This window comes from Protopterus annectens, chromosome 6.part0 (assembly GCF_019279795.1).
Source record: "Protopterus annectens isolate FY-2018-M chromosome 6.part0, PAN1.0, whole genome shotgun sequence".
Lineage (NCBI taxonomy): Eukaryota > Metazoa > Chordata > Ceratodontiformes > Protopteridae > Protopterus > Protopterus annectens.
The window spans coordinates 804128766-804150650 of NC_056737.1; the positions used below are offsets into that span (position 1 = coordinate 804128766).

General features: G+C 41.1%; 1 protein-coding gene across 1 annotated transcript in view; it reads right to left on the reverse strand.

The window, feature by feature from the left end:
* The window catches only part of SLC38A6 (solute carrier family 38 member 6), a 1040054-nt gene that overhangs the window by 156439 nt on the left and 861730 nt on the right, over positions 1-21885 (reverse strand). Inside the window, 1 exon segment of the mRNA XM_044074482.1 lies at positions 12580-12680. Within this exon segment, the coding sequence (XP_043930417.1) occupies positions 12580-12680 (101 nt within the window).

Genomic DNA, 21885 nt, shown 5'->3' on the forward strand with positions numbered 1-21885 from the left:
CCACCAAGTCAGATGTCTTTTGCAAGTTGGAGTTACTATGATCTCGTGACGCATGGGAAGTTGTTGAAAAGACCATTGGGTGAATAGCATCCATTGTAGAAGACGCATGTAAAAGCGAGGGAAGAAGTGTTATGGCGGCCGCCATAAGACCCAGTACCTTCAGAGCAAATCTGGCCTGAATTTTGTTGCTGAGAAGAATCACCTGGACATGTCTTTGAATGTCCAAGATCCTTTGGTCTGTTAACTTTGCTGAAAGTTGTACGGTGTCCAATCTTGCGCCTATAAAAGTAATAGATTGACAAGGCAACAAGGCAGATTTTTCGAAATTTATAGAAATTCCTAGCCCTCTGCAAGTGTGAATGGTGTAATTTCTGGCTTGGAGAAGCTGATGCCTGGTGGTGGCAGTGAGGAGCCAGTCATCTAGATATGGAAACACCTGGAATCCTTGACGTCTCAGGTGAGCCGTAACCACTGCCATGCATTTGGTGAACACTCTGGGGGCTGTAGTGAGTCCAAAGGGCAGGGCTCTGAATTGTAAGTGACTGGTCCCCAGCGGCGGAGAAATCTTCTGGAGTGTCTGTGAATTTTTATGTGATAGTACACATCCTGAAGATCTATCGAGCACATCCAATTGTCCTTGCCCCGAAAGGGCAGAATGGACTGAAGCGTGATTTCTTATCTTGATTTCTTTACAAACTTGTTGAGTTTGCTCAGATCTAATATTGGTCTCCAGTCCCCTGTCTTTTTGGAACTAAAAAGAACCTTGAGTAGATTCCGGATCCTATTTGGTCCGCTGGGACTGGCTGGATGGCTCTTTTTACTAGCAGTTTTGATATTTATAGTACTGCTAGTTCCCTTGGTCTGGAAGGGTTCCCTTTTGTTGAATTGGGGTTTAAATAAAGGGAATTTTGTAACCCTCAGATATAATTGACTGTACCCATTTGTCTTGAGAAAGGGAAAGCCAGGCTATTGGGTACAGCGATAATTTTCCCCCGACTGCCTCCGAAGGTGGACAATCGGGCAACATCTCAGGGATGCTGGAAGGGTTTGTCAGAAAGAGGCTCTCTGCTACCCTGATTCTGCGGACCACCTCTGCCCCTAGGGCGGCGTCTATTATTGTTACTATCTGCCTCTGGGGGTAAACTGACTTTGTGCGTCAGGTGTGACTCCTTGAGATTTGCAGAACCACATTTTCCCTCCCTTCTGTCCTTTGGGGTAAGGTCTAGAAGGGGTGGAGAAATGGACTCCTACGGCAGAAAGAGTCTTGCCATCTTGTTCGCATCTAGTCAAAGTGTCTTTCACTTGAGGTCCGAACAAGGTCGAGCCATCAAAGGGGGAGTTTGTGAAGGACGCCTTGAAGGGGTCTGCAAAATTACAAAGCCACATCCAGGACTAACGCCTTAAAGCCACTCCTGTGCCTGCAGCCCTGCTCGCTCCATTGGCTGCATAAGAAATGAGCCGCATGGAGGAGTTAGCAATGGAGTTAAGGATTCCTAGCTGTGAGCTAATCTTATCCTGAGACCCAGCAGCTGACGGATCCTGTAAAACTTCTCCCAACTCTTTAAGAACATCTCTTTGAAGGCGGGTGAAGTGGCATAAGTAGTTCAGCGATCTCATGGCAAAAGTCGCTGAAGAAAAAATCCGCTTACCGTACCTGTCAATAGTCCTAGAATCCTTGTTAGGAAGCCACCACCATGGCATCAACTGGGACACCCTTTGTTAAATATTGTCTATCTTGTCGGGCCGTAATAAATTTTGAAGGCCCCCTAGGGATAGGTTCCACCGAATCCGGAGCCATCCACGCCTTTCGAGCCACTACCTCCATGAGAGGGTCAAAAGGTGGAGACACCCAGGAGGTGGAGGGTCGAGATCCGAACGCCTCCAGGTATACTGACTCATCCTCGGAAGGATTAAGGGAGGGCCAGTTCCCCCTCTGTTTAAGGATTTCAAGGATGTCTGAAAATGAGACATCCTCAGAGGAGGACATTGGGGATCCCTCCGACTCATCCAAGTCAGTATCTGATGTAGTAGACTCAGGGGAGTCTAGATGTTTCCTCTTACATGTCCTCTTACGCGGGGGTTCCCCTGATGGATCAGGAGAAGCCTTGGAAGAGGAAGATATTCCCAATGGGGAAACCTGAGGCGTTGGATCTCTGGGTCCGGGAGCAAGAGAGTGGGAAGAGACGTCAGCAGGCACTGTAGTGGGAGGAGCTGATGGAACTGTCCGTTGACTAAGCCCAGGGTCTGGTACACTCCTCATCACCTCGAAGGCTCCCCCGTCAGAGAGACCAGAAAGTTCCCGCTCCGAAGAGATAGGAATCCCAGGCCTCACTGAGAGGGAAGGCTCCGAGGCAGATGTCGGGACCGAGCTCACTGCTTGAAGCTCCGAGAGGGAGAACGGGGTCGGACAAGGGTCCAATGCCACTCGCCCCCTCGGAGCCGACGAGAGAGACCAGATGCCCGGATCCCTCCAATGAAGGTCTCAAGGAGGAAATCGGAGCCGAGGACGATGGAGCCGAAAGGGGTGGTATCGGCTCCGAAGTCACAACGGTGCCGGTTCCGAGGAGCTCTGGCTCCGAGCTCTGTAAGAGAGTCGAAGGAGGAATGTTTGGTGGATGTGAAATAGCTACCATCTGTTGAGATGGGCTATGGAGTATTTGGGCCAATGCCTGAGACTTTAATAGTCTACTCACCACTCTCTCGAGGTCGTGATCAGACAGCCTGGATGACCGAGAAGAACGGCTCCGATGGCTCCGCTCCGAGAGCAAGGGTGATCTCAGAGCCGAATGTATAGATTCCACTGAAGGGGATCGAGATCTCTTTTTTGAGATCAATGGAGCCAACGGAGCCGGAACTGACACTGAGTGTCTGGATTTGACAGTATCGGCGCCGGATGGAGCCGATACTGAGACTGGTAAGGTGGAAGGATCGGCTCCGGCCGGAGCCGATCTCGAACCTGGTGAGGATGAACCCGAAGCCAACAGCTTGGAAGTCTGAGCCGAAGGCTTAACAGGTTTCGAGGGCTTCCCCGGCGCCGACTTAGTCGGGGAGCTCTCGGGCTTTAATAAGCCCCTTAATATCAGCTTATTTTTTCGCTCCTGCAGCACTCTTGGGCTGAAAGCATGACAGATAGCACAAGAGTCCTGCAGGTGCGAAGGTCCCAGGCAATAAACACAAGAAGTGTGACCGTCTGTCAGAGACATCTTCTGACAGCACGAGTCACACTTCTTGAAGCCTGAGACCTTAGTGTCCTTCGACATAACTGTGTCGAGGAAACACAATAGTAACACACACACACAAAAACACTCAGTCCAACAATTTAAAATAAACAGGGATAACACACAGTCATACACAAACAATCCCTGACAGGAAAAATTTAGGGAGGGGAAGGCCTAAGGCCTAACTAGGGAAAGGGGAATAAATTACTCAAAAAAAAAGGGAACACTGACGGGAATAGGGCTAAAGTAAGTCGTTAGGTTAACAAAACACAAATATATATATAAATTTAAAGGGGGGTAGACGAAAAGTCTCAAAAACTGTTCACTTACCTAGAGCTGGTAAAAGAAGGCACCTCGTTAGCGAAGCGGCAACCGAGATCTGGGTAGTCTCTGCCTTGCATCATGGGATATAGGGTTGCCTCGAGCTGGTAAAATTAGCTCTTGAGCTTAGCTAGTGCCGAGTCGGAGCCGAGGATCGGCTCCGAACCCATCCAGCAAGAATGAAGGCGAGATTGACAACTTAACATTGGGCCTTAAATTTGCTCACCAAACCTAAGAACCTATGAAGACTTACAGACATTGACTGTGTCTTTTAATTACTTCATAACTTCTCAGGATGGGGCTTACAGAGGCAATAAACATGCCACCTGAGAGACGTTGCTGTGGCACCTAAACATTTGACAAACATACAGGATGCAAAGAACAATGCAATGGGAAATGTCCAAAATCTGAAAACAGCCCCTTCCTATAATGAACGAAAATAATTTCCAGTGCATTGGGCGAATCAGAATGTGAAATTATGCATCTTGCATTTCCAGGGCACAGAACTAATCACTCTGGTTCAAAATAGTTTTTGTTTTTGGATGCAAAACAGGGAAAATAACTTAAACAAATATTGAAATACAATGTCAAATCATGAATCCTGCATATCCAGGGCAAAGAACAAATCATTCAATTCACAAGGGGTAAGGGCAACTGCACCACTAACATTGCACTTTGACAAACCATGAAATGGCTTAGGTCCTTCATATTCAATAGAGGCCTGAGGTTCCCTGATTTTTACTAACCAAGAAAACATGGCATAAAATCTGCCACTTACATACAATCAGCATGACCCACTAATGCATCTTCCTGAAAATGGAAGAAGGCACTCTTTCCAAATGTACCTGCTTTTCCTCTTAGCAAGAGAACTAGGGATGGTGGTTGGGACAAAGACAAACAAACTTCAGACTGCAACATTGCTGAGGAATCTAATACAGAAGTTTAAAATGATGGTTCTTAACTGAGGAAGAAGGGACATCTGACTTTCATTACTTTTGACCGAGAAAGAATGCAGTGGACTCTCACATTCTCAAACTGGTGGGCAGCAGGCAGGTTGCAATCTGCCCTTTATTTTGTTGGAGGTAGCCATTACTTGTCATACATCAGTTTGCAAATAGTTCTAAAGATTTGTATGAGGCCTTTCACTTTTGAAATTGGATGCAGTTCATGAAGAAACTCTTACCCTTCATCCTCAAGTTCTGTTATGTTACCTTTAAGCTTATGGCAAACAACTGATGTCCCAAAAAGGCAGCAGGAAGGGCTTCCTGTTAAAGCTACATAGGGAAGTCAAACACACTGAACTATGACTGCCTCTTCACTGCAACCACAAATGCAGAGGGACATCTAAACTTTCACAGATTGAAGTATATCACATAAACACTTTAGCACTGTCAGCCCTCCATGGCTGATATGTGCTTGCCCAGAAAAAGAAGCAAACAGCTGACTGAAAGTAGATGGTACCTGTCTACTTTACAGTGTGCATAAGGGTATCCTGCCAAGCACCCTTCATGCTCATTTGACAGTGGAAAACAAGGGACAGACCAGTCTCAGTCTTCTCTAATCCTTGCCATAAATAAAGACAGTAAATTCCATCATCCCACATGTGAGAATACTGCATCCTGAGAATAGAAGGACATCTGCAAGTCAGTGTTGTTATGTACTTTGTATACTGATATAGCTGGATGTGCTGGTCCATCCTCATTAACAGCAGCACTAATTCTGTCAGACATTATTTGCCATTTGAAACATTTCCAGGTTACTAAATCCTTCTATTTTACCTATAATGCATTTGCCTCTCTGCTGGTTCTCACCTAGACAGCAACTATTTCTTAACCTAAGCCTATATTTCTTAAGCTGAGTCCTCTGTTATCCTATTTGCCCAACAGCATGGCAGAGGGTCCTAAGGCCTCAGGAGGTGCCCTTCCATGATTTCATGTTGAAATGATGCCTCTTCATTGTCCTCACATCTGTCACTGTCAAGGACAGATTAAAGCATATAAATAAAATAAGCACAAGAAATCTTCAGAGGAGTCGCTTACACCTGATGTCAATTAGAAACCAGATATGGATTGCAGTTTTAGAGATGAGGAGGCAGTAAGGGGAGATGACCTGCTGACCCTCTGTCTTTCTCACTGCAAACAGAAGACGACTCTAAGACTTCCCAACTATTATTGAATAGTCCCTCCACTGATGAAGATTCCAAAATTGGCCACCAATATAACAAGATTTTAGGCATCAAGGAACCCTACAAAAGCTGACTTTTACAGAGGAGTAGCTGAGGTGTGACTCATAGAGTTGTAATACATAATCAAAGACAAAAGGTGCAGGGGCAGCAAAGGAATCTAGTCCTCTAGATGAAGCCAGAATTAAAAAAAATGTCCCTTTATTACAAGAGTTATTTTCTAGTATAAGACTTCTCAGCAGATGTGAGGACCTGAACTACTTGGTAGATATAGGGGGTTCCCTGGTCATGAAAAGAAATGGAGAAACCCTGCAGTTAGACATAGGAAACAGGGATTTGGAAGGGTCTTGCTAGAGGGATAGGACAGTAGGATCCTAAATGGCATGAGGTTTTTCCAATAAGTGAAGCATGCGCACTAAACCTGTCAAGGTCAAAAGGGGGTTATGTGAATGTTCCTGGTTTTGTATTGTTTAACTTTTTTAAATGACACTCGCTATCAACTGAAATGATGAGAAAGATAAATGAGTCTGGGAGTCTATTTCTGGACAAGAGAATATCTGATGTATCCCCCTGGCTGCAAAATGATGATGAAATTGCTGCATTTGGCACTAGTTGGAGATGCTTTTTCCAGTCAACCTGCATCCTGGTAAGGGACTGACAAACCACTCATGTGGCATCAAAAAGCACTGACAAAATCTGTCCGTGAATGAGCTGTCTTTCACTGGAACATGATCTGCAATCAAAAAACAGCTACTTGATCCACCCCCTTACTGTCTTTAGACAAATTAGACAAGAATGAGGTTCCTCCTTGCTTGCTGATATAGCCAACCACTGCCATGATGTTGGTCGGGATGCTTTCACACTCTGGGCAGGGAATCTTGGTAGGTTAGAGTGTGATGATGAATGCCTTCATCTCCTGTAATCTGAGATACAATTTTGGAGGGTCTGCCCTCAACAATGCCCCCCAACCTTTAGAAGAGTGTCAAGTGTGACCACACTAGTGAGATAGGATTTGAAATACATTGCATAGTGCCAGGTTTTACATATGTAACCTACACTTCAGATGCATCTGCATGCTTTGGATATCTCTTTTCAGACACTGTCTCTCTCACCTGGAACAAGTGCATTCAAAGTCTAAGAATTAGCATATAAAATTTTGCAAAGGGTACCATAAAACTTGCTGCTGATGCTGCCATCAACCTAAAGATCCTGAGGCAAAGATAGTCTGTGGAAAATGGTGACTGAAGGATTAAAAAAAAAAAAAAAAAAAGTTTATGAAGGGATAAGATCCTGTCCATGGATAACTGGTTTTGGATAGAAACTGTGCCCAGGTTGCAACACATGAATTCAGCCACTCTTATGGCTCGAGTTGAGACTTTGCACTGCCCATTATTGTACATAAGGACTGAAAGAAACTGATCAGGAACTTCCAGGCATAGATCAGCCATTTAAATGAGGGAGTGGCTGGAAGACAATCATCGAGCTGAGGAAATACTTTCACCTCTTCCAATTTCGGTTTCACTGCAGCCATAGACAAGCATTTGAAGAACACCCAGAAGTGAGGATAGCTCCTACAGTCCTTGGCTATTTTGATGTGTAGATGAGCATTTCTGAGGTCGAAATAGCACATCCAGTCTCATTCTGACAAGCGTGGAAGGGTGAACTGCACCATGGCTATTCAAAAGGATTCTACTGGTGCTTATCTGCCCAGTCTTGGTGAAGCACTAGCTAACTGTTGACTACTCAAAGCCTGCAAGAAAAGCACACTTCAATGGCAAAAAAATTCTGAAGGTTTGGCACTCTAACCACTAATTATATGTCCCTCCTTGAGCCCTTCAGCTGTTATGATGTGTGAAAGGTGCACAAGAGTTTTGATTGCTAGTCAATTGTCACATCCTCGGCAGGATATAACCCATACACCTTAGGGTACTGCAACAGTGATCTATTGATTGACTTGTGGTCTCTCTGCAGAGCTGGCTAAACAGAGTGAGCAGCAAGCCTCTCAAGCAGCAGCAGATCCGTTTGACTAATAACTTGATATATGCACACCGATTCTTTAGGGAGAGTACTACTCAAGAAAGCAGATTTGAGACAGTCACAGTATAAGAAAAATGCAGCTTTTGCCTGCTAAAAACATCAACGCAGCATAGGGCTTTACTTGTAACTAAATATAACAGTCACTTAAGCAGCCAACTTTCCAGTCTGATGTTAAAATTTATTTAACAAGTTCACAAAAAATGTAGCATATACAGGAAGTTCAATCTTGAATGTTTGGTCAGTTTTAACCTCAAGTTAAAGTCTTTCTCTGGGAAATGCCCATGCTCTGCAAAATTTACATAACTCATACATCATCATCGTCATCATGCCCCCTTTTTCCCATTTTCTACATGGGGTCAGAGTGTTGCGTCAACTGTCGCCATTCAATGCCACTCTCAGACCATGCTTGACAGTCACGCCTGACCGTCTCAGGCCTTCTCTCACACAATCCATCCATCATCTTTGCTGAGCCCCTCTTTCCTCCTGCCTCCTTCTTGCCGGTTCCAAATATTCAACAGATTGTCTTCTGCTTTCCTGCACATGTGCCCAAGCCACTGTAATCTGTTCACTTTGATCTTCTATGCAATTGGAGCTACTTGGACTTCTGCTCAATGTCCTCATTTCTTCATATATCCCACAGTATATATCCTACGACTCATTTCAGGATCTTCATCTCCATCACCTCCAGCTGACGCAGCTGCGTTACCTTCACTGCCCAGGTTTCTGTACCATATAGTAGTACTGGTCTCACTATTGGGTTGTACAACTTACTTTTCAGGTTCTTTGGTATTCTTCTGTTATACACAACCCCAACTCTATGTGCCAATTGCCCTTTGATTCTAGCTTTGACCTCCATATTCAGACTTCCCTTCTCCTCAACCATCAAGCGCAGGTATCTGAAGCTGTTAACTCATTCCACTATTTTCCCTGCTGTCTCAGTTCTATCTTCTTCTGATTTTGCCTATTTGCTGTCATCACAGCTGTCTTATCTATACTCAGTTTCATCCTATGCGTCTTCAGTTTTGTATTCCATTTTCCCATCTTCTATTACAGTTCTTGTTCAGAGTCTGCCCGCAATGCCAAATCATCTGCATACAGAGATTTTACTGATCTGTCCCCTTTGACCTGTTTACTAGTGAAGTCCATCACTGTTATGAACAGCAGTAGGCTCAGAGATGAAACCTGATGCACACCCACTCTCACTGGAAACCCCTTTTTGAGTCAGAACACGGTTTGTGCCTGAGTCATCGAGTCCTTCTACATAGCCTGCACTAATTCTACCAATGTTTCTGAGATTTCAAACTATTGCAGGACTGCCCAAACTGGATTCTTGCTTTCTCAAAGTATGGAATGCCCAAGTTGGACTCTTTTCTCGTCTCTAGCTTCTTGTCAACTATCTGTCTCACTGCAAACATTAGGTTAGTTGTGCAACATCTTCATCAGAATTTGAACTGGTCATCTCCCATCTTATTTTCTACTTCTCTGCATATTTATCATTGCCCTCTACAGACCTTTCATGCAGTGTGACTGGAGTTTGATAACCTCCTTACTGCCCACAGTTGTGAATGTTTCCTTTGTTCTTGTAAACTGCATTGGCACGCTTATTCTCCAGTCATTTGGGACACTTCTTTTTCTCCAGACTGCTATAAGTAACTTCAAAAGCCATCTCTCCCCTAACTCATTCAACATGTTGATCATATCTACAATGACCTCATCTGGGCCTGCTGTTTTCACTGACTTCATTTTCCTTATTGCTGTTCTTACTTCTTCTAGGGTGGGCTCCCCTTCTCCTTTCATTGAAGGCTATGTCTGGGGCAGTATAACTTATGTGGGGATTTCTTCATTGAGAAGCTGGTGATAGTAACCGTTCCATCTGCCTTTTATGTCCTGTGGACTGGTGAGCAGGTAGTTGCTGTTATCACTTATAAAGGGTGTTTGATGGCTATCTTCATCTTTCTGTCTCTGGCTTGCAAACTAAGAGAGTGTCTATGTGCCATCTGCAGAGTAATTTTCCAGTAGCTGTCAGAGTGCTTCCTGATGCCTTGTTCTTCACTATTGCCACTGTTCTCTTAGCCTCCTTGTTAGTCAACCAGTATTCCTTCTTAGCCTGGTCTGTCTTTTATCTTCTACTTTTTACTGCATGCCTTTCTTCTTTTCATGACTTACTGGTCTTCCGCATTCCACCACCAGCTTTCCTTATGTACCTTATTTCTATACCTGTCTCAGTTGCATATCTCTTCAACAGTTCTCTCACATGATGTCTTGAGGTGCGGCCATTCTTCAACACCAGCCATTTCCATTTCTTCCAGAGTTGCTAGAGCCTTGAGCATTTTCTTGAACTCTTGTGCTTTATCTCGTCAACTTCTGGGTCTTCAGTCTAGTCTCTGTTGACCTTAGAGCCTTCTCTGACCATTGCTTGCAAGCTGATTGGACAACCAGTGGTTTATACTGTGGGCCAACTGTTTCACTGGGAATGACTGTGCAATCACTGATTGATTCTACCCCAGTGCCCTTTCCCTACTAGGAAAAAGTCTACCTGAGTTGTATGTTGGCCACTTTTGTATGTGATCTTGTGACCGTCTCTCTTGTTGAACCATATCTTGGCCACCATCAAGCCATTAATTAGACAGAAATCTAAAATAGCTTCTTCTGTATTCTCACTGCCACACCCATGTGGACCCAGGCAGTCCTCATATCCTGGTCTGTTTGTCCACATATGTGCATATAGGTCCCCCATTATCAACACTCATTCATTTTGACCTGCTTTAACTAGTAGTTCCTGCAATTGCTGTCTGAATCCACTCTTTTTGTTGCTATCACAACCCTGCTGTGGAGCATTGGCTGAGATTACAAATAGTACCTTATCGTTACACTGGAGTCTAACACATCTCTCACTGTCTTCTGAAGGCTCTCCCTCACCACAACTGCCACATCATTTCTAGTCTGTGCTATTCTTGTATTGAAGACTTTGCACACTGCCCTTGAGTGTAGCAATCCTTAGTTATGCTTTGCAGGTTGATTGGTTTACATCCAGCTTTCGCTCAACAAAGCTATCCTAGGTAACCCAAGCTGGATAACTGGACACCAGCCAGCCAGTAACTTATTGACCCAGGACTGCTGGGCTTTATGTCAGGCACACACTGGCCAGTAGGAGCATCATTAGCATGGGTCGCTGGCACATGTCAGAGTAGCCAAAAACAAACAGAGAGAAGTGAACACCAACAAATAAAACAAAAAACAGTTCAAGGATGTAATAGGGAGGCTCAAAACCAATGTTCCAAGTCAACTACTTTATTCCAAATTAATGTTACAATATGCCACACGTTTTCATCCACATAATTAGACTTCATCAGATCATCAGACGTGTGGCATATTGTAGCGTTAATTTGGAATAAAGCAGTCGACTTGGAACATTGGTTTTGAGCCTTCCTATTACACCCTTGACATGTCGGAGTAGGCCAAGTCCTCAACTAATTCACCAGTAAATACTCACGCCAATTTTTTTGCACATTAGTCAATACGACTCAATCACTTACAGCCAGATTCACCTTACTTGAGTAATTTACATAGCTCAGACTGATACAGTGAAATCAGTTCATACATTAATTTAGTAAGACTCCAATCAGACAGCACATTCAAAAGCTGGCTAGTAAATCTACTTAGAGAAACTACAGTGAAAGAACAGCTTTCGATACTTACGCACAGTCAGGGATAAATTAAAATACCTTCTCCTCGCACTTCTTCAAAGACAGGGATATAGTTTACTATAATAGTATCTATGACATTTTTACTTCTGTGCTATGTCTACTTTATTTCATACATCTCTGTAACATTATTCGAGTTTCCACATTCACTGACTGTGCACCTCTTTACCACTTATGTAAATATTTTACAATTATGTATATCTCACGTATTTACTTTTCTTCTCTAACACTGAGCAGACTTGAAAAAGGTTCACTCTATCTCAGATAAGAAATCTTAATAACTAAATTAAATAAATAATGTGTTTATATTACAGCATGCCTAGGACTAAAGGCGCTTATTCTCTGGTCTTGTAATGGGAATAATATAGAAATCTGATGAAATTGTTTGCTCAAAGTACAACTTCCATTAAACGGACTTGCACAATCGATAATACTGAAGTAATTAAAAGGACAATCATTTGGTCCAAAGAAGAATACTGATGCACTAAATTATCTGATAAACTGGTTTCCTCTTTACATAGTACTTTTTTTTCAGACAGAACACTGTTTACTAATATTATACCAGTATTTACTTTCAGTAGGTTTTGCAACTATCTATATCTTTGCTCTGTATACTGTTTACTACAGATAGCCTAGCTACTAAAACACAGAAACTGTACATACAGATATGCCTTATAATCTTGAGTAATTTAACATACAATGTGACTGTCATTTCTGCATTGTAATTCTCATACTATACAGAAGATTTTCTCTGCAGGTGTACACTAAAATTGGTCTTGACACAGTTACACAATCCAGACAGCAATAGATAAGTAGAGGAATTTTGGCAAAACTCGGCTAGGCTTTTTGGGAAAACTTGTTTAGCCCCCCCCCCCCCGGTTGTTAGCCTAGTACCAATCTATGAATTTAAGAAGTAAATAAATAGCTAGACAGACAGATAGATCGATATTTAAATCTACTAGATGCATAAGCAGTTATATCATGGTATTACTTTTTATATGGAAAATCCTCTTAAGCAAACAAAAATATGACTGCATGGTAACAAGCTGAGTGCAAAACGTCGAAGAGCTTGGAAATAAAACTTCTGAGAGTACCTGCTACTTCAACAAATGCTTACCATAAAATGTGAGGTAACCAAACAGAGCAGATAAGAAATATACCAAGACACTCAGTGCAATGCCTGTATTTGCCACATTCTGCATCCTCCTTTTTGATGGGCTAAAATAAAAAAATAAATAAATAAGTTGTGATCAAGTACAATCGCAGTTATAACAATTAAAAAGCTCCAACAATCAATAACTGATTTATTTAAGAATACGAGAAAAATGTAATACCTATCAGTGTTCACAATATTCATGGCTCATTTTTAACACAGAAAATGGCATTTTAAGCATGCATATTAATTGACTTCACAATTCAGTGTTGACTTCACACCATGTCTGAAAAAGGAACCACATCACCTTAATACCTCACTGAGAAACAAACAGCTAAGAAAATCATTTTACAACAAGGTGATTGTATTACAACTTAAAATGTTTCTAGTCTCATCTCATTTGAAACTCAGGTACAGCATAATTCTACAAACTAATAAAACCTAAAAAATATAGTAACATATAAAGCAAAATGATGCACACTAAAGTTCAGCAAATTGTATTGCTCTGTTTTACCACAGCATGTCTCAGGATTTATACAATATCCAGGAGATTACACCACTTAAAAAATTAAACCAACAGCACTCAAAAACGAAAGGAACTCAGTCACAAAAGACACATCCAAGAAAAAGTTTTAAAAATGTGTATTTAGCCCTTTCATTTTTTTACCAATTAAGAACTTCTTCAGACTGAAGAAACAATTTAACAACCCACTTTTATATAAAATTCCACATGATGTCACAATAAAGCAGCCAATGAATTGAATCAATAAATACTAAGGAATTAACTCCTTAAAGCTATATGTCTACCTCATAAAATTCATAAACATTTATACGTTTAATACATTTTTAACAGAAATATGATAATTAATTCCTGGTGCTATGTCAGCTCTTAAGAACACTTGCCACTTTAATAAAGCATATTACAAAAATGTATTAAAAGAACCTGTAAACCTATTCTTGTCTACCTGTTCTACTACTAAAATGTAAACTTTCTGAAGTTTTGACACTCTGTAGCATGCCTCTTCAAGGCATTCTTCATGTCTTTTTTTTTCTTTATTGCTTGAACATGCTCCCTAATGCTTTCATTTAATTTTCTAATAGTTTTTCCAATATAAAAACTGTCACAGCTGGAACGGATTGCAAGATATATTAATCCATCACTGTGTCAGTTGAACCTATGCCTTACCATTAAAACATATCCAAGATGTTTAAATTTAACACTTCCTGCACTGTATATAAACCTGCAGTAATTACAATTTTGATAAGGAAATGTTCCTTTGGGAGTAATTTTCTCCATCCCTACTCCACCCAGCGTGTGTTTAAATTTCTAACTTTCTTTGACACAAAAACTGGACTATTCCCCAAAACTTAAGCTAAATCTGAATTTCCTAAGATGATTTTCCAATTTTCATTAAGGATTTTTCAGATAACACGACCATCTATACTCACTGGTATATGAAATAAATAATTGAATTTCTCTGATGTGGTCATAAAATCTCTTGTATTAAATGGCTGAGACTTAAATCCTTCTTTCAATATGGGTGAGCATCTACCCTTACTATCCATGATGATATCTTTATCTATGCGTTCCAATTTACAACTAGGATACCTTCTGTCTAAGAAGAAGTCTTTAAGATTATTGTGCTCTTCCAAAAAATTGTCATCACTGATGAGATGACTAAGCTTAATAACTTGTCCCTTCTACACAATGAATTTAGTGAACTTAGGGTGAAAACTGCCAACATGTAAGCAATTAGTAAACATTTTTTTTCCTAAAAATATTACTTACAAATGTGTGAGGATCTCTTAACAGTAATTTTAAGACCTAAAAAAATTGACAGTAGTCCCTTTGTTACTTTTGATAAATTTTAACCATGTCACAATATCATTGATATGTAGTAAAAATTGTTCATAAGTACATAAATCTCCCATCTAAATAAAAAAAGATCATCAATAAAATGTTTATAATAGCCAACATATTGAGAATGCGGTAATTTAACAAGATATTCGTCCTTCCACCAACACATTACAAAATTTGCAACCGAGGGGGGCTACTTGTGCCCCCATAGCCACTCCACTGACCTGTTGGTATATACTGTTGTTGAAAATAAAAAAATATATATTACTAAGAACCAAATCAAATAATAAACAAATGGTGTCAACATCAAATCCTAAATCTTTACCATATTTGTTTAAATACTGTCTAACAAATTCCAACCCTTCTTCCTGCAGAATTGTAGTGTACAATGAACTAACCTCTATAGTATGCATCATAGTTTCTTTTTTACTAAAAGTATAATTTTTCAAGTGGTCCAAGAAGATCCAAGAATCTTTCAAATAAAATGTATCTGCTTGAACCAAAGGATTTAAAATAGTATCTAGAAAATTGGTTCTGTTTATAGTCTTATTACGTGGTGCAGACTCTATTGGCCTAAATGGAGGATTTCTAGTGTCTTTGTGAATCTGTGGTATGCCAAAGTGCCTAATTATGGTTGTTTTACTAGTAAAAATTCAAATAAATCCAATATGACGTGTCCCTGATGTAACAATTCAAATAATGTTGAATCAGTTCCTTGATAACTAGCTCTAACTTTGTCTTTACCCACTTTCTTATAACTATTAATACCTGAAGGCATGCTCTCAATGACTTTGTTGTACTGTTCATCCTCCATGATTAGCAACCCATTCCCTTTATCTGCCTTTATAAATCTGTGTTGGTGATATCTTCTTAATTGCAATAATGCCTGGTACTCATCTTTATTAAGATTATAATTAACAGAAAGAGACTTGTTCTTATTAATATGTTCTCTTAATGATTTATACAACTCTGATTTGCAAATAGAAGAAAATACATTTAATGTGCTAATTAATGGAGGGTTTACAGTACTGAGCTTCCCAAATTTAACCTTATTACTAGTTTCTAATGTTTTATCAAAAATGTACTTTAAATTAAGTTTCCTCACAAATAATTTAAAATCATCCAAGGTTGCAGTAATGCTAGCTCTCCCCGAAGGGATACATGAAAAACCTTTGAATAACACATTAAATTCATTCTGTGAAAACACTATCAGTAAGGTTAAAAATAGTCTGTCCAGTAATTAATGACCCTTTCCTTTCCTCCGTTTTTCCCCCACAACTGGGGGGGGGGTCGGTCTTCCAAAGTTATTATTGGACTGTCCGTCAAAAGACCTTGCAGGGGAAAGGGTTGATTGCCTGGAGACTCAATAGTAAAACTGGAGTCACTAGATACACTAGAAACAAGTTAATCTGTTGTACTTCAATGGCCCGTCATTTTTTTATTTGGTTCTCCATTTTCACCAACAGACGGCCCACTGGAGCTGGTGTGAAACCACTGTTGGTAAGAAAAGGAATCTAAACAATCAAGTCTGCCTTTTTTGTCAGTCTTGTGTGTACCATTCTGAGTAATCTGCTTCAAATTTACAATTTACACTTGTTTTGACTTTATTTTGTTTTTTGTATAATAAAAATGCTTGTGCGATTTTGTAAGCATTATCTAACCAATTTTTTCTTTTTCTTGAAAACCACAGTGCTGATGTGCTTGCCAATTTAGTGAAAAGATTTTCATATTGATAGTGGAACAATCTAAAAGAAGGACGTCCCAAAATCCAACATCTTGATTCTTCTTTAAGAGCTTCAGTTTTCTCTTTATTCCATTGTATTAAAGATTTTAAAACTTCCAAACCAGATTTGTTAAATATTGTGCACAGCTTAACATAAATAATATCTGTATAACTTATACCATTCGGAAATGCATATACTCTTAGCCCAAACAGAACAAAGTTAAGCTCCAAACACTTATTTAAATAACGATTTTCCAGTTCTAAAAATTTAAACTTGAGAACTTTTTTCTCAAGTCCCATAAGAACAGTTTTAAAATCAGGAAATGTGTTTTCAGCTCATCTGCTGCTCTGGTCCATTTCATTGGTGTTAAAGTCAATAAACGGATTACTAGCACCTGTAGTAAGCCATGTGCTAATTCCATTGTTGGCAGTGGCCATAAAAACATCATCCACTATAATGGTGCCTTCATCGGATGATGAAAGAACATCGGAATGTTTACAGTTGATTGGTGAGCTCCGAAACTCCCTTTAATGTGGCCAAGGACTGCCTGTGCTTTCTGGACTACTTCCTCAAAATTCTGAGTAAAACTCCAAAGCTCTTCCAGAACAGTGTGAAGAGTCAAATCCTTGTTGAGAACTTGCTCTGCTGCCATGAATTCATTCTAAAAGGGACCACTCCAATAAACAATCAATGAATCCCAAAAACTAATAAAGTGGTTGCTCCAAAAACGTTGATTAAGTGCTGAAACAAACAAACTGGACCACGATATTTATAACTTCCTAAATATTACACCACTTGAAAAAATTAAACCAACAGCACTCAAAAATGAAAGGAATTCAGCCACAAAAGACATGTCTAAGAAAAAGTTTTAAAAAATGTGTATTAAGCGCTTTCTTTCTTTTACCAATTAAGAACTTCTTCAGAAGGACAAAACAATGTAACAATCCACTTTTATATAAAATTCCACATGATGTCACAATAAAGCATCCAGTGAATTAAATCAATAAATACTAAGCAATTACCGCCTTAAAGCTATATGTCTACTTCATAAAATTCATAAACATTTATGCATTAATAAATTTTTAACAGAAATACGATTAATTATTGGTGCTGTGCCATCTCTTAAGAACACTTGCCACTTTAATTCAGTGTATTCCAAAAAAGCATTAAAAAAACTGTAAAACCTTTCTTGCCTACCTGTTCTAGCAAAAAAAGTAAACTTTCTGAAGTTTTGACACTCTGTAGCATGCCTTGCCAAGGCATTCTTCATGTCTTTTTCTTTACTGCTTGAACGTGCTTCCTAATTCTTTCTTTTACTTTTCTAATAGTTTAATAGTTTTCTAATAGTTAGAGCATAATTCTACAAACTAATAAAACCTACACTCTATAGTAACAGATAAAGCAAAATGATGAACACTAAAGTAGAGGACACTAAAGTTCAGCAAATTGTATTGCTCAATTTTAACACAGCATGGCTCAGAATTTAAACAATATCCAGGTGATTCTTCATCCAGGCCATACACCTGCCCTTTCCACAGTAGCTTCCACCACTTGCTCTAGTTTGGCTGGGCTGCCTCAGATAATGGTGTCAGGTTACCTTCCAGGGAGTTGCAGGACACCTCTCTGGTGAGGCACCTCCCGCTTCAACACCTTCACACTCCTTAGCTAAAGACTCAGCAGGGGCTGGCCATGGTTGAGGAGCCTGCTAAACATTTCTACTATATGGACCTGTAGTAAGATGAAGCAATGGGAAGTTTGCCATTGTTGTATCTATCAGTAGAATAGTCTGAAAAGCTTTAAAACTCACATCAGCATTTATGAAGAGAACTAGTCCTGGTTGACCACTAGTCTCTCCTGCCTCCTACAGCATGATGCAACATGATTAACATCTCATTCACTTGTGTTGAAAGAGACATGGTCACATCAAAGAACTGTGATAAGTGTAAGGTAAGATGTCATTGCATCACCTCACAGCCCCATAAATATGTCACATTAGATGTGTAACAGGTACGTGTTCTGTGTGCATTCGGTAACATAGTTACACAGAAATGTGACCGTGTTACACATAGGATCACAACAGACAGCGGGCAGGCAAACTGAGATGGCGCAGCATAACCCCACCCCATGACAGCTCTCTGCAGAAACCCACAATAAATGTAACTGGTACATTATGTCATGTGCAAACAGCACCGCTGCCTCACAATGAAAGTCTACACAGTAGCCTACATGTCTTTTCCAAGCCCATACTGACATACATCGGCACGGTGCTTCTTGACACTGAAGCTCTACACAGTAGCCTACACATCTTTCCCAAGCCCATACCGACATATAGTGGAACGGTGCTGCCTGACACTGAAGCGCTACACAGCAGCCTACACATCTTTCCCAAGCCCATATTGACATATACCAGCACAGTGCTGCCTAACACTGAAGCTCTACACAGTAGCCTACACATCTTTCCCAAGCCCATACTGACATATACCGGCATGGTGTTGCCTGACACTGAAGCTCTACACAGCACCCTACACATCTTTCCCATGCCCATACTGACATACACCAGCAAACAGCACAAACAGTTTAAAACATAAAACAGGAAAAGAATACAGTGTCATTCACTTAATATACCATTCTGAGCATTGCTGCCTAACCTTTACTTCCTATGTACAGAGACCAATAGGGTTGTGGCACTGCCTACACTTGACTCCTGCCCTTGTAATGCCCACATCTAAGTTTGACACCTTAGCCAGGTCATACCAGGCATCTACTTTTCTGAAGAAACCATCACGTGGTCCATTAACTGCTGTCTGAACTGTCCATAAATGATATACAGCATAAACTGCACTTTGTCTTGCACTGTGCAGGCACTCTCTAGTGGGCGCTAGGAGGAACCGCAACAGCCTTGTGAATATCCTCATTAAAATGGTGATACTTTCTTTAAGATTAAAATGGCAACCTATGAATCATGTCTGCAATGGGATTTCCGATTTGTTGGTAGGGAAACATATAGCTGTGAAGCAGTATGACACATATACTTGCACAAGTCTTCAGCACAAGCTCGTAGCCATAACACGTCAGTAGAAAGTCTAAACAATAAGCTGTAAGTTAAGTTGCAGATGCATTTGAGCGAAATAAAGCAATCCATGCAAAGTGGCCTAATTTCCTTAGGTGTTGCCCAAAAGGTATACAATTGTATTGTTTTAGGACACACTGCCATTTTCTATATGAAGTCCTGCAGATCTGCTAAGCCATAGTGGAATTTCTGGGTAGTGGTATAAGGAAAAATAGCAGTAAATAGCAATAGCAGCATATCTGCAACAATAATCTAAATAAACAAAATCAATGGGTATGTTTACAGCAAAAATACTGTTCAGACATATGTTCTATTGTTCAATAAATAATGAAATGTGTTTCTTAGGTTCATAGGTTCATACTAGGCTATCTGCCCTAGGGCATTTATAAGCCTAGCCAGAGTGTGTTTGGCTTTCGCCACCCACTTTAAATTAATTTTGCTATGCCCTTTTTCGAGGTTAGTATACTGTGCCTCTGTCTAACAGTGACACAGAAGTGATACCCGGGGTAAACCTACGATCTCCCATCCACTCATCAAGATTCCTCTTGAAGAGAGTCAATGAGGGACTCTGCCTAACCTGGACTGGGATTTTATTCCAGAGTGAAGGGAGCCTCTGGGTTATGAATCTGTCCCTCCAGCATGTCCTACTACGATTCCAAAAACCAAACAAACTACTGAAGAACAAAAATTCGAGGGAACAAGCTGCTAAGCGAAAGGAAAACAGATAATGAAGTAAAGTCCACAGTCCGATAAAACTGTTCCAAAGAAAGCAACAAAAGTCCGTGCGCTGTATTTCCTATTTATTTCAGTGCTGATGTTCAAGTCTCTCAAGCACGTAGCTTGATGGGATTTGGACTTTCTGAGGTGCAGCATGTCCATTAATTCCGGGTTGGACATGGCTTTATACGTCAGGCACAGATCGCCTCTGAGCAGGCGGTATGCCACTGAGTAGAGCTGGAGTTTCTTTAACCGGGCAGCATATGGCATCTGTTTGAGCCCTTTGATCCTCTTGGAGAGGTACTTTTGGGGTCTTTCCAGTTGCTGCAAGTTTCTGGTAAGGTACATCGCAAAAGGGGCATTGTACTCAATTATGGGCCTGATGAGGGATGAGTAAAGAGGCACGATGACCTCCCCTGATCTAGATGTGAATCCCTTCAAGATTAGGTGGGCTATATAAAATGTTCTTCTAACCACTTTGGCCACGTGGTTGTCAAATGAGAGATTGCTATCAACTTGGGTCCCCAGGTCCCCAATTACTTCTTCTGTACTTAATGGATTACCACCTATGTGGTAATTTGTGGGCACTTTGTTTTTGCCAAAGGGAATGACTATACACTTTTTGGCGTTTAGCTTGAGGCCATGGCTCTGGCACCAGTTGTTTGTTTCTATGAGGCCCTTTTGGAGGATGCTTGTGTCAGCTGGAGAGTCTATTATGGCGCCCAGTTTGCAGTCATCTGCGAACTTGGTCAGCCACAGTCTTTCCGTGTTGGCCTGTACCTCCGAGAAATATATACTGAACAAGAGAGGTCCCAGGACTGAGCCTTGTGGGACACCACTTGTAACTGGTTTAGAGTCTGACATGGCTCCAGCAATTCTAACCATGTGGGTTCTGTCCTTGAGCCAGTTTGCAACCCATCTAGTGACATAGGGGTTTATATTTAAGCTGGTGAGCTTATCTATAATGCCTGAGTGGGGTATTGTATTGAAGGCTTTTGCGAGGTCCAGGTAGGCTGTGTGGACCACCTTCCCCTCGTCAATGGCCTTGGTGACTGTTTCAAAGAAATCGACCAGGTTTAAGAGGCAGGATCTGCCCTTAACAAAGCCAAATTGGGTAGGATCCAGTGTCTGTAGGTCCCCAGTATCTTTATTTATGAGGAACATGATGATCCTTTCCATAGCTTTGCAGACCAAGCTAGTCAGGCTTATGGGGCGATAGTTTCCAGGATCCGTTGAGGCACCACCTTTGTGGAGAGGGACCACTGTTGCTGTACGCCACTCTTTGGGTACATATCCTGTAGTAAGGCTGAGATTGAACAGTAGTTTTATGTTTGGGTTTAGCTCTTCTTGGAGTTCATGTAGGATTCAGCCCGGGACACCGTCTGGTCCCATTGATGCAGTGCTTTTTGCTTTGGAGAGGGCGGCTCTTACCTGAGCATCTGAGATGTCAGGGAGGCAGCACTCTGCTGGGATAGATATTTGCCCTTTTGGTGGGGAGGGGAGGGGAGAAGTTTGCGCTGAACCTGTCAGCTAGGATGTTGGCAATGTCTGTGGGTTCGGTGTATTTTTTGTCATTTTGGAGTAATTCTGAGCATATCTGGGAATTCCCACCCAGGTTCCTAACATAACTAAAGAAAGCCTTGTGATTATCCTTAGTGTCCTGTGCAATTTTTCTCTCGAAGCTGGCCTTAGACGATTTTATGAGTGCCCGTAGTTTTTTGCTAATACTGATCAGAGATGCCTTCCCTTTTTGGGATTTTGCTCTATCATGTAGTAGCTTCCTCCTCCTATTGTATAGTTTGTTTATGGCTGGGGTCCACCAGACAGGAAGTCTGCCTCTGGAGGATTGGGTCTTGGTTTTATTTGGGATTGCATGATCCAGGCATTCCTGAAGGTGTTCA